This window comes from Dipodomys ordii, unplaced genomic scaffold (genome assembly GCF_000151885.1).
Source record: "Dipodomys ordii isolate 6190 unplaced genomic scaffold, Dord_2.0 Scaffold1, whole genome shotgun sequence".
NCBI lineage: Eukaryota > Metazoa > Chordata > Mammalia > Rodentia > Heteromyidae > Dipodomys > Dipodomys ordii.
This window is the reverse complement of record NW_012267217.1, coordinates 58,162,212-58,175,255: the sequence shown is the minus strand read 5'-3', so window position 1 is coordinate 58,175,255 and position 13,044 is coordinate 58,162,212. Positions and strand designations below refer to the sequence as shown.

Here is a 13,044-nt window from a genome sequence, read left to right as displayed (position 1 = left end):
GAGGTGGGCCCATTGGAGGACTTTTGCCTTTTTCTCTCATTTACTACAATCCTCAGATCTTCTCAGTCTCCTAAATAGCTGGAATTTCAGTTGTGAGCCATGGACATCTGGCTGTTTTAACATTTCTTGAGGCTCCAACTTTCCATTTATTTTTGAAGTGTAGCCAAGGAGTTCTAAGAAATGGCTATCTTCAACAGCCTCTTAGTATCTGAAAAAAAAAGCCCAACTCTTAAGTGAGAAAGAATAGGAGATGACAGAATACCTGCTACTTGCTACATTACCAAGCAGATGTACAAGCTGTAAAAATGGACATCACCTTACTTCTTGGTTAGATAGAATCATTTTAAATTGATGCTTAACTCATTTCACAGATCTAGGAGCTTCAAAATTAACTCCCTTTCTTAGATCACACTTCTGTAGATTAGAAGTCTGTAACATTCAGATCCCAGAACCTGGGTTGTCTGACTAGTGATTGATGAGCTAGAGTCAAAGCGACAACCAGCCTGAATCCCTGTGTGGAATCTGTGGGGAAGAACTCACTTTGGAAGTCATTTTCCTCATTAGACCAGGTTCCTTTCAGTTAGGGGAATGCTGTGGATTCCAGAAGGCTGTGAGGGCCGATAGTACTTGCCAAATGCCTCTGGCATCCTGTTTTTCTACCAGGCCTCTCTGAGTGGTAAAAGAAATCATATTTGAAAGATTTTCCCCTTCATATCTGGACTATATATAGTGGACTGAGGTAGACCCGTTGGAGGATTTTTTACCTCCTCCCCTTCCCTTCCCCTCCCCTCCCCTTCCCTTTCCTCCTCCTCCTCCTCCTCCTCCTCTTCCTCCTCCTCCTGCTCTTCCTCCTCCTCCTACTCTTCCTCCTCCTCCTCCTCTTTCTCCTTCTTTTTCTTCTTTTCATTTACTTATTTAAGTGGTCAAAATGAACAACATGAACAAAATGAACACTACTGCTATGTATTTTGGAATGGCTAAAATGAAATAAATATGTTCCAGAACTATTTCACATATTTCTTCATTTCTTGATGAGAACACTTAAAATCTGTTCTCACTTATTTTCAAGAACACAGTATTTTGGGGTGCTGATGTCTCACACCTACTCAGAAGGCTGAGATCTGAGAATCATGGTTCTAAGCCAGCCCAAGCAGACAAATCTAATTCTTAGCTTCAAATTTAATTAGCAAAAAGCCAGAAGTGGAAATATGGCTCAAGTGGTAGAGTGCCAGCCTTAAGCCAAAAAGCCAAGCAAAAATGCAAGGTTCTGAGTTCGAGTCCCAAGACCAATTCATGTGTGTGTGTGTGTTTATGTGCATGCATGTGTATGTGTGTGTGCACATGCGTGCACACACACATGCACACACACATAAGACAATGTATCATTAGTAATTTTAGTCACTATAATACACAATAATACTCTTAAGCTTATTCATCCTAATTTAATTTTTTTTAATCTTTTGAGCAGCTTCTCACCAGCTCCTAGTTCCTGGAAACCATCCTTCTAGATTCTAATTCTATAAGTTCAACTACTTTATATTCCATTTAAGGTCATGTGGTATTTGTCTTTCAGTGCTTGTTTCATTTCTCTTAATAAAACATACTCCAGATCCATCTATGTTATTGAAAATTATTTCATAGCATCAAAACTATTCCACTCTGTAGATATATACTTTGTCTATATTTACCATGGGTTGATGGACACCAAGTTAGATAGTTTATCTCTGTAATATTGAGGGGAGGCATATATCTCTTTAACATGCTCATGTTGTTTCCTTGGGATAAACAACCAATAGTGGGATTGCTCAATCATATCAAAGTTTTATTTTTAATTCTTTGAAAAACCACCATGCTGCTTTCCTAATAGCTATATCAATTTACAATTTACATTCCCACCAAGAGTGTGCAGATTCATTTTTTTCTAAATCCCCACCAAGTCTTCTTTTTTTTCTTCTTGATAGTATCTGTATGTACAAGTTTTGAGAAGATAAGCTTCTATCTTCTTGTTATCTATCTTGTGTATTTTTAAAAAATGTGCAGCACCAAACCAAAATACATGTTATTCAAGATGATTAACAGATGGAAATTGTGCATTTTGAATACATTAATATCTTTTTCTATAGCAATTTGTTTTGCTTTGGTTTATTATTGTTATTAGCATTAGGTTTTTTTCAGAAATCTGAGCCTCATGCATGCTGGGCAAATGTTCTTCCTCTTGAACCACCCCGCAAGTCCCCTTTTTACTTTAGATGTTTATCACAAGGGTTTGGAGGGTTTACCATGGCTGTCCTCCCACCTCAACCACCTGATCTCCACCTCGAGAGTAACTGGGATTCCGGGTATCAACTTGTCTAGCTATTTTCACTTCCTTGCCCTCATTATTGATAACAGTTCATTCGTTTTCCATATGCTGTGAAACGGGGAAAGCATAGTTCATTTCTCAGGACTTTATAATTATCTGAGATATAGAGAAACAGTCTCAGTGGAAGGCTCTCCTAAAGTCAATATATACTTCTTGACTTTAAGGGCATTGACCTTTGCCTGACTCTAAGGAGAGTCCCCTAAGCCTGCTCCACAAAGTGCCTACCAATGAGAGTACCGCTGAGTGGGTTCTGTTTTTCCATGAGGAACCACAGGGACTGAGGGGCCAACTAAGGTGAGATTTCACAGCCACTTCATCAGCTGGATCTTCCACAAAAAGCAGAGCCTACTGGGCTGCCTGCTCTTATCTTATTTCATGTAATATTTCTGCAAAATAAGTAGGTAGCACACTGAGCATTAGTAAAGAGTAATTAAAATATTTATAGGTTAGTGATTACGTTTCTGCTCTCAACTGATAAATGTTCAAGGTGTGACTACTGCAGAAGACCTTCACTTATCAAAGACGTAAACATATCTTTAGTATGATAGAATTGCACTTTTTAAGCACTGAATTGTACTTTTTCTTGGCATGTGATCTTTTTTGTGTTTATTTTTCCTTTTCTACTTTTTTTTTTTTTACTTCTGAAAAGCCATCTTGCTGTAAGTCCAGTTCTTTTTACTTTTATCCACAGGGAATGCTTAATCCTCTACTTAAATAGGAGCCAGTTACCATGGAAATCATTCTAATACCACTGAATCAATATTTTGATTTTGCTGGTATTTAATGTAAAAAGAAAAGACGGGCTAAGATTTATAAAAGTCACTTTTTATCCCTATTATAATGTTGATAGCTACAAAATTGTAAGGAAAACATATGTCCTATTCTAAACTCCAGTTAGGATTATCAAGAACTAAAAATTCATAAAGGAATCATCTCTATATTTACATAATTTTGGCTTTGAATATATGCATGCACATTTGGACTCAAGACTCTGTTTCCCTATCTCATATTGGAGTCCTAATTCCATCCCATTATTATTCAGATAAGAACTTATTAGAAGTCATTTGAATGTGTCTAGTTTTGTAATTCCCCTTTCCTCCACTGTTCCAAAGAGATCACTTTTCTATAGTCTACCACTTACGCATCAGTCTGAATGCACATCCAGTCCACTTGAGACTCTCATAGAAGTCATCAGAGTTTTGAGCTTGCCAGTGGGCCCTTCAAGCTCCTCTTGAAGAAAACTTCTGAGTGGTCCTCATATCTTATCTTACATCTCCTTTTAGGAGATTCTGTTTTCACTTCTGCTTTTGAATCATTCCAGACTTCATTCAGTCCCTAAGCATGCAGGGATCATTGTTATATAATTGTTCATCTTTCTTTTACAAACAAATGAGTGTAAATGATGGTGTAGTTTCTGGTAGCAGACCAGGTGATGTCTGGAGATAAGACTCACAGAAAGCGAAGAGAACAGAATGAGTATAACAATATGAGAAAAAGCAAACCTGAGGATATGGGTTTAAAATTTAGGAAAGCCATGTCTCTAAAGTATTTTGATATCTTAATAAATAAACTGAACATCTATGCTGCTTTTAAAACCATTGCTGTACTATTGTGTTACAAAGTCAGGCACATACCTGTAACCCTGACCATGAGAAAAAGAATCTTATAATATACTCTAAAAATGTACAGAAACAATAGTCACTCTAAAGTACACAAAGACATACACATACCACACACACCAACTGTGGTACTATTCCTTCTACCTCAACAAATTAGAATCAATGTAAGTATTTAACGTCCGGTAATATATTCCTATAATATATATTATTTTCCATAAAATGGGTTTTCCTTGACAAATTGAAAGCCATGGAAATGGTGTCAATAGAGTAAATGAAACTATAGAATAGAAAACTTCATGTTCTATGATTTAATTTTGCAAATGTACACATGCATACAAGTCACTTCCAAGGTCACTACCTGACATGATGCACAGGATGTGTTTTTACACATAAATACATACATATGTATGTACATATGTGCACACAGTATATTATGTATATATATATATATAAATATATATACACACATAATGAGTAGGAGGAGACTTGTGGATAGCTCTATCTCCAAGCATTTATTTGTATTATTACATAATACACAGAACCTATTGTCTTTAGGCTAAAGTAAAGCTACTCAGGTACTAGTAAACAAGAAAGGAGAAAGGGGAGTGAAGGCAGAAATGGCATATACCTCTTGGCACCTTAACTCCTGGACTGCATTTGAGCTTCTGTGAAAAGATTCAGGCCAAAAAGCAAGACAGATTTAATGAGGACATGGGTGCCCAGGTGGCAAAGAATTATACTAAGCTGAGCAAAGGGCCCTTTGGCTTCCATTCCTAGTACTCCGTGGGCCATGCATTCTTTTGTGGACGGGTCAGTAAGGAGCAGAGATAGAGAGAAGGACTATGAGGGCAGGTGGAACTTTGCTCTCACATCCGCTACTGGTAACATCTGGAAGACTGAAGTGTTTTTTACACCTGAAATATAAAAAGCTGATGGGCCTTGCGTAGTGGCCTGCACAAGTCCATTTGGGGACTGAATGTCCATATCCCTAAAGTTAAAATCTTGGAACTCTGGTCCCAATGTGATGGTAATTGGAGGTGTAGCCTTTGAGAGTTATTAAATACTTGAAAGTGGAACCCTCCTGAAGGGAATTTTCACCCCCATAACTTTGTTCCAACCCTCTCCACCCATCATTTAAGGATAAAAGGAAGACAGCCCGGTAGACATGAATTGTGTTTCTTAATAAGCCACACTAGCATACAATAACAGACCACTCGTAGCAACCCTCATGGAAGACTTCTTTTCCATGTAGCTCTCGGAGGAGCTCAGGAAGGCTGACACCTCATTAATTGGAATAAGGGCTAAACTGGTGAGATTCTAGGTTAATATGATCTAACATTTATATTCATAGGCCAGTAAGGAGGCTGCCATATATTTGACTTGTGTATTTCATAGCTAAGAGAAACTATAGGTTAAGAGAGAAATATGAATTGGGAATGGGCATATCGACTATAGACACACACATGCATCCATTCTCATTTACTGGGAGGAACCACTGTTGAAAATGATTATTTCAAAAAGCTTGAAGTGCAATTCCTCAATATTTCCCTACATCAAAACATGCTTCTTTCAATTATAGAAACAGTGTAAAAATACCTAGAAAATACAAATTCTATTTCTATGCAAAATGTTTAAATGATTCAAGCCCGAAGTGGGTAATACAGCTTATATAGTGCCTCCTCTCTTTCTGATGCACAAATGAAGTACAGTCTTCTGGGTGTAATTCATCATCACACTAACAATGAAACCTTTCCCCCTGAGTTATCTTTTCTGGGACTTTCAGGTTGGAGGACAGACGGGCTGTCCAGAGAAAGCAGGCTCCATGCAAGGTCGAGAGCCTTAACCTTCCACCCTCCCGGGGCCTTTCCCACTCTTACTGGCTGCTGCAGTGTTGACTGTCTCTGAAGAGGTGCTCAGCTTGGTGCTGGGGTCCCGCTTGGGCTTGGGTGGCGGTTGCCTCCTGGAGCCACAGCTGCTGTCGTCCTCGGTGCCCCCGACGGAGTGGAGGGACTGGGATCTCACGGTGAAGCCACTGGAGCAGGGGTGGGGGAGTCGGTCCTGAGGGGCAGGCATGGTCATGAATCCCATGCGGAAGTGTTTGCCCGGGTAGCCTGCGTCGTGGCCTCGCCCCACGTCTCCACCTATGCTGTAGGAGGAAGTAGACAGTTTGTGAAGAGGCCAGCGATCCAGGATACACACCTGCGCGCGGAGGGTCTCTTTCGAATGGGGGTGAGCTTCAAATGTTACCTGTAGACCTCTGAGAAACGTGTCATTTTACAACACGCAGAGTTTTCTTTTTTTAAAATGGGATTTATTGTTGTTCGAGACAAGTTTGGCTTTTAAATATATTCTTAATTTTTATTGTCTATTATCCCCTTCCATTACCTGATATTTCCCTTCACGGTTATAACTCCTATTCTATGACAATATTTTCCCTTTTTCTTGAGAATTAAAAAAAGAAGAAGAAGAAGAATGAAGCTGGGAGCTGGTGGCTCATTCATGTAATCCTAGCTACTCAGGAAGTTGAGATCTGAGGATGGTGGTTCAAAGCCAGCCCGGGCAGGAAAGTCCATGAGACTCTTATCTTTAATAAACCACTAGAAAACCAGAAGTGGCACTGTGGCTCAAGTGGTAGATCACTAGCCTTGAGCTGAAGGGCTGAGGGACAGCACCCAGGCCCAGAGTTCAAGCCCCACAACCCACCAAAAAAAAAGAGCTCTTCAGATAATGCACTATCGTTTGTGGTCAAGGTGATTTGGACAGTTTAATGGGATGTCAACTTTTGTCTGGTCAGGAGTTCTTAGTGAAGCAAGTGAGTTCATAATTATTAAGCATATAAGTTGAATTTATCAAATAGAAACTATCAATTGCATTTGGCTGCTTTAAACAGGTGTTTTTTGCAATAACCATTTAATCTCTTTATCCTTCTCTAGTTTTTTTTTTTCAAAAGAGATAAAGTTCCTGAGTTGATAGTATCTTTTCTGAAGATTGTTTTTGAAGGTGTCATTGTGAGCCAGGGCAGTTTTATTGGGCCTGATCAGCTTTGGGTCTATGCTTGTGCACACAGCAACTCCAGACACAGTTGCTTTGTGGATGAATTCTCTTGTGCCAGTGGTCCTAGCATTATCCAAGAACCATGCTGTGACTCTCAACAGGACTGCTCTCATGGACATGATGAAGACCCAGTAACTTTTTGTAAGTGGACTAATGTTGTGCTCCTGTGCCTGTTCTGTTTCATGAATTGCATTGGAACAGTCTTTGTTTATCTCAAGGTATAGGAAGCTGAGAAATAAAATTGATGTTCTTTCTCTTAAATGTGGCTTTAAAAAAAATCCTCCAAGTAGCCTGCAAGCATTCTGTGCTTTTGCATGAAAATAGAAAAGAGAAGCAAAAGTAATTTGATTATTCTCAGAAGTCTTAGCACATAATTCTAGGTAGCTTGATTATCCAGTTATGCTTAGTGTCCCCAAAGGGGAAAATACTGCTCAACACACTTTATCTTCAGTTGCTTTACATTGAGATAACACTTATTAGGGGCTTAAAAATAAACCAGGAATGGTGACAACAGCTCATAGTGGCTTGGAAATGGAACACTGAGTTCAAGTATCGTCTTTCATGACTTCATGAAACCCCTCCTTAATTTATTTGCTCAATTATATTGTTCAGAATGAAATAAAACCACAGCAAAGCAGCTATTGCCAATCATTAGACAGGAGGAGAAGGGTGGGAAGAGACGGGTAGGGGTAGAAAGGGTGGGAAGGGAAGGGAAAGGAAGGAAAGGGAAAGGAAGGGAAGGAAGGGAAGGTAAAATACAAGGGAAGAAAGGAAAGGATAAATACATTCTTAAATAGGTGAAAGAATTATTGACCTCTCTGTTTCCCAAAGACCTTCAGACACATTAGAAGCTCAGTTGTACTACATTAGCAAGTCTTAGAGAATAAAACTATAACATCTAGTAAAGAGTAAGTATCTACTTCTGAGATATTTCTATTTCCTTAATTTTCATTATAGACAAAATTTCCTACTTAATTTTCTTAACTGTTGATTCATCTAGTAAAGTTTGAAAAACTATTTTGAAATAGAAATGTCTCTAAGGTAGAATTTAGGAGATGGTTCTTAGGTTGCTTTCTATGCTATTTACTAGTGGTGATTATGAAGGAAAGGACTAGGAGTGGATTTTAACTGCAAAAAGGGAGATTTTTTTCCTAGGCGTTGCTCCATCTCTCAATTTCATTTGTCAGTAGCAAACAATAACAAACATCCTTACAAAGTATCTGACTGGATTTCTCAGACATGTATGAATGGGGAAAAACATGGATATATGGATTATGGAAGCTTATTGATTCTGCCTTTGAAGGTAGATTTCATTCCACTCTTTATAACTTCCACTGCCTTCATTACATGGTATTTAATTCTCTTCATTGTGTCTTGTATATTATTACAATGTTTGCCACAAGCTTAAAATTCTAGTTGGAACAATAATGAGAAAATGAGCTATTTTCCCTCCTCAACTGGAGACAATCACAATTATAGGTCCATCGTGGATAAAAGCAGAAAAGAGTCAACAAGGCCATTAGACTATGATTCTGGCATTTAATTCCCACGATCACTTTCCAGTGAATCAAACTTTCTTTTAAATCTGTCCATTTTTTCTGAATGTTTGAGTTGAGGTTCAGACACTAAGCATATCATCTTTCTCCTTTTTTATTGTCAAGGTGACGGACTGAGGGGTTACAGTTACAGAAGTCAGGTAAGAAGTATATTTCTTATCAAACTTGTTAGCCCTTCCTTCATTTGTTTCCTACTTTCCCTCTCCTTAACCCGCATACTCTCAAGTTGGACAGACCATTACCAACATAGTGTCATGTGTATATCACTGTTGCATTGGTTCTCCCCTAGTCCTTTGTCCACCATTCTGTCATTCCTCTTCCCTTCCCTAATTCAAATAAACATATATACATTACCAAGGTACCAAAATCAAATACAGTGACCACAGGGGGGATATAAGTGGGGTTGGAAGTTCAATGCATGGAGCAAAGAGGTGGATAGCCAGGATGCCAGGGGCATGAAGGAAGTCAAAGCAATGGCTAAGGGGGAACATTCCCATCAGAGCAGGAAGCAATGTTTCCATGCAATCAATCATTACATTTACATAAGGAGAAGTTTACCCAAATGAGCAGAAAATGATTTGGGATTTAAGGAGGGGATGGACAGTCTTGATGATGTGGGAGCTTTCTCTTCTAGTTGTGATGACTCTGGCCTTAACATTTCTCTCCTGGACAATGAGAGAACTGATTTTATCTGACTCTGCTTTCAATTATTTTTCATCCACCTGTCTTTTCTTCATTTCTATTAGATCACTGAACAATAGGTACCTGAAAGATTTAGACAGCTAGCTCATGCCACCTGGGGAGATCCATGCATGCATTAATGCACATAAGCATTTATTGGAGAACTACTAGAAATAATTGTAGCAGCAATTTTTCTGTTACTTTTGACCTAAATAGGTCCTGTACCTCTTCCCGGACAGATAATTAGCTCTGCAGTTCCATTTCAGAATTAGCTTTTTATCAGTACAAAACAATCTCATTTGACTCTATCTGCTTTTTGTTCATAAATGTACTTTCATACACACACACACACACACTTCTTTTAAGAGAAAATTAATGTGTACTTCAAACAATATCAAGCTTAAGTACAAGTTCAGTTTGACCTGTCTAGCAATACAAGACAAGGACATTCAAAAGAGTTTGATACAGAAAAGCCACTGTTCAAGTCTAGGCCAAAAGTAAGCAGTAAAAATGGTGGCTTATGTAGATCCAAAGGAACAGGAAAGATGAGAGTCCAAAGCAAACTATACTCTGTGGAATGAAGGCTACAATCAGTTTATAAATTTGTAAAAAGACTTGTGGAGTTTTCAAAATGTAGAGAGTACGGGATCCAGTAGTGAGGATAATTGATTTATGTCTGTTGAATCAGAAACACTTAAGTGTGGCCAATGAGTTTGTTTTCAAAACAGTATCCATTTGTTTCTGATACTATTAATCGAGAGCCCCCCCCCTGAAATGTTCAAGTAATAAGAACAGTCAGAAGATATAGCTATCAGGCGAGGTGTCACAAATAAGCATATCTGCAATGCTTCAGTCAGATCTTCTCTAGGTTACCACATAGTAACGAAACAATCTCTAGGCTCCAGTGTTTTATTACAACATGGAAGTATTTCCTGCTTGTATTTATTGTGTGGTCTGTCCCACAGACCACACATGTTCCACATGTTGTTTTTATTCTAGGGTCTTGTCTAAATGGGAGTATGTTATTTCCCTGACAAAGAAAGAAAATCATGACAGAAATGCACAATGTCTCTTAAAACTTCTGTTCAGCTGTGGCATATAATCTGTTACTCACATTCTACTGGCTACAACCAGTCTAAAAGTAAGAACTTATGATGGCTGACGTGACAACCAATAACCTATTCAGGGACTTTGTGTGCCTCTAATCTGCTGTGATTTGAATGTGTCCCCACAAAAAACAGCATGTGTTGGAAGCCCGTTTCCCTCACAAGTGTGTTTGGGAGACAGGACCTGAGGAGCTCACCTTTGTAAGTGGATTAATACTGAATTAGAAAGGAGCTTAAGTCTTCCATTTTAGTCTTTTGGTCACTCTTGTCATGTGATACCTTACACTGTATTCTCAGGGAGTAAGAAGATTGGACGCAGTCCTTTGATCTTGAACTTGTCAATCTCCAAAATCTGTTGAGCCAAATCAAAGTCTCCAGTTTGTAAATAACTGGGATTACGCTCTTCTTTCACAGTCAGAAAAACTTGCCTGCCATACTGTCCTATCATCCTGGGCTCTGCCTCATTAAAAGTCCTAATCCCACGTAGGATGTACCTGTTCTTGAAAAACAGAGCAATTGTATGCACTGAGGGGAGAATCAGGAGATTGCACTCTTTTTATATAAAGAACTCCAGGTGAGAAGGGGCATGGCCGTGGTGGAAGAGATTACTGATGTACATCAGAAGAAGCTACAGCTTCTTTCACGGTGAAAGAAACACGGAGTGGACTGGGGTGAGGTTCTTCTGTGCCTTTGACACCTTCTACCCAGTTGTGACTTCTGAAGGTCACAGAACAGCATGGGCCCAAGGAGGGTGTGGTTACCAAGGGTCCTAACTTCTTATGAAAGAGAGATTAGGCCCACCTGCGGTATTAATGTGGGGGAGGTGACTTTGGGCTGATGGAGGCAGGGGTATGGAATATTAGCCACAGCATCCACACAAATTAACTGGAGTGAGGACGACATTTTAGCACATTAACTGCACTCTTCTCGGTTTCCCCTCAGTTGGAGTTGGATGGGAACCAAATAAACAGCTAGTCTCCAAACAGGAACGCATCAGCTGCACCCTGAGAGATCAGCCACGGAGGTATATGGCTCAGATTGCCCTCAAGAGAGAATCATCTCTGAGAAGAGCAGTCGGCTGCCAGCTGCCAGCTGTACTCCTCAAAACCTACCGCTATCCATAGCCAACTCTTAGCTAGAAGATAGGTGCAAGGAAATATCACACCTGGCTAAACAGCAATCCTGATTGTTCTATCACAGTCAGAAGCTCTTTCTGTTCAGTCGGCTTTCCTTTCTCCTGTCCTCTTACAGATTCCAGACCTAGGCTGTAACTGAAGGTTTGTCTACCATCCCCGCAACGTTCCTTCATACTTTCCCCAACTGGCATCCCCAATAAACCTTTCATCTTTTGAACTCTATCTTCTTGTCTGATTCCTGTAGACTTGGTTTAATATGAAAGGGAGAAATTATACAATGTATGAATTAAGAACTCCAAAAAAGCAGGAAAGGGGAGGTCTAGAAATAAGTGTGAGACCCCAGACAGAAGAAATGCCTGTGGAAATAGGTCATGTCCATCCTCAGACTGAACATTTACAAGACAGTTGGGGAGTCAGGAACCAACTCTACTGTGGGAATACTTGGCGCAAATTGAAAGTTACGTGGGCAGAAGAAAGCAGAGTCTTTTTGCAATTACACTTTACCACTCAAGATAGATTAAGCCTGACACATCTCATGTTATAAAAATAAAAACAAGTTTCATAATCCTGAATTTAAACAAGCATGCTTTCTCTCACCCAATGAAAGTAACAGTGGAATATCAAGCTGTCTATTGGTGGGATTTTTCCATTATAGAACATAAAGAAGAAAAGTATTGCTGAAACCAAGGTTAAGCATATTTTTTGAGATGTAATTGATAATGTATTTGTAAACTTCTCCCCTCATCAAGTTATTGGCTAATGCACATGTTGTGCCCTATACTCATTCATTATAGGCTCTATAATTTAGAGCTACTGAATCCCTCAGGACAATTTCTTACTTGTTAATTTGTTGTATAAACCTTGTAAAGTTGTCAATATTCCTTCATAGCACATATGAAACACTTGGTTCAGCGTTTTTGTTTTTGCCTTTTTCAAGTCCTGGGCCTTGAACTCAGGGCCTGGATGCTGTCCCCGAGTCTCTTTGTACTCGAGGCTAGCACTCTACCACTTGAACTTCAGCACCACGTACAGTTTCTTCTGAGTGGTTTATTGGAGATAAGAGTCTCATGGGCTTTCCTTCCCTGGCTGGCTTTGACTGCAATCCTCACATTTCAGCCTCCCAAGTAGCTAAGATTACAGGTGTGAGCCACTGGCATCCTGGTTAGTTCAAACTTTGATACGTAACATGTAGTCAATGTCAATAATTCTAGTTTTCAAAGGCTGTTTATGTTAAAGCTTTTAATTTTGTTAAGAAAATCATCATGCATAAGTCCACACCTGTAAAGCAAGGCATATGGTACCAGTGAACAGAGCCTGAAAAAAGAATTCACACAAAGAAAAATCAAAACAAGTGGTATATTTAACTCCAAGAGACAAGATAAGCTAGACACATATAGCCTTTGTCTTCTAAACTTTCTTAAATACTTACTCCATTCTTTCAAGACATTCACTGATCAGATTGATAAAGAAAGGGAAAAAATAGCAACTATGAAATTCTGCAGATGCTAGTCAACAAGGATGGTCTCACTG

General features: G+C 39.2%; 1 protein-coding gene across 1 annotated transcript in view; it reads right to left on the bottom strand.

Moving 5' to 3' along the window:
• Positions 1 to 13,044, bottom strand: part of Nyap2 (neuronal tyrosine-phosphorylated phosphoinositide-3-kinase adaptor 2) — a 201,332-nt gene that overhangs the window by 95,947 nt on the left and 92,341 nt on the right. Inside the window, exon 2 of the mRNA XM_013037915.1 lies at positions 5,826 to 6,127. Coding sequence (XP_012893369.1) covers positions 5,826 to 6,127 — 302 coding nt within the window. The remainder of the gene's footprint in view (positions 1 to 5,825; positions 6,128 to 13,044) is intronic.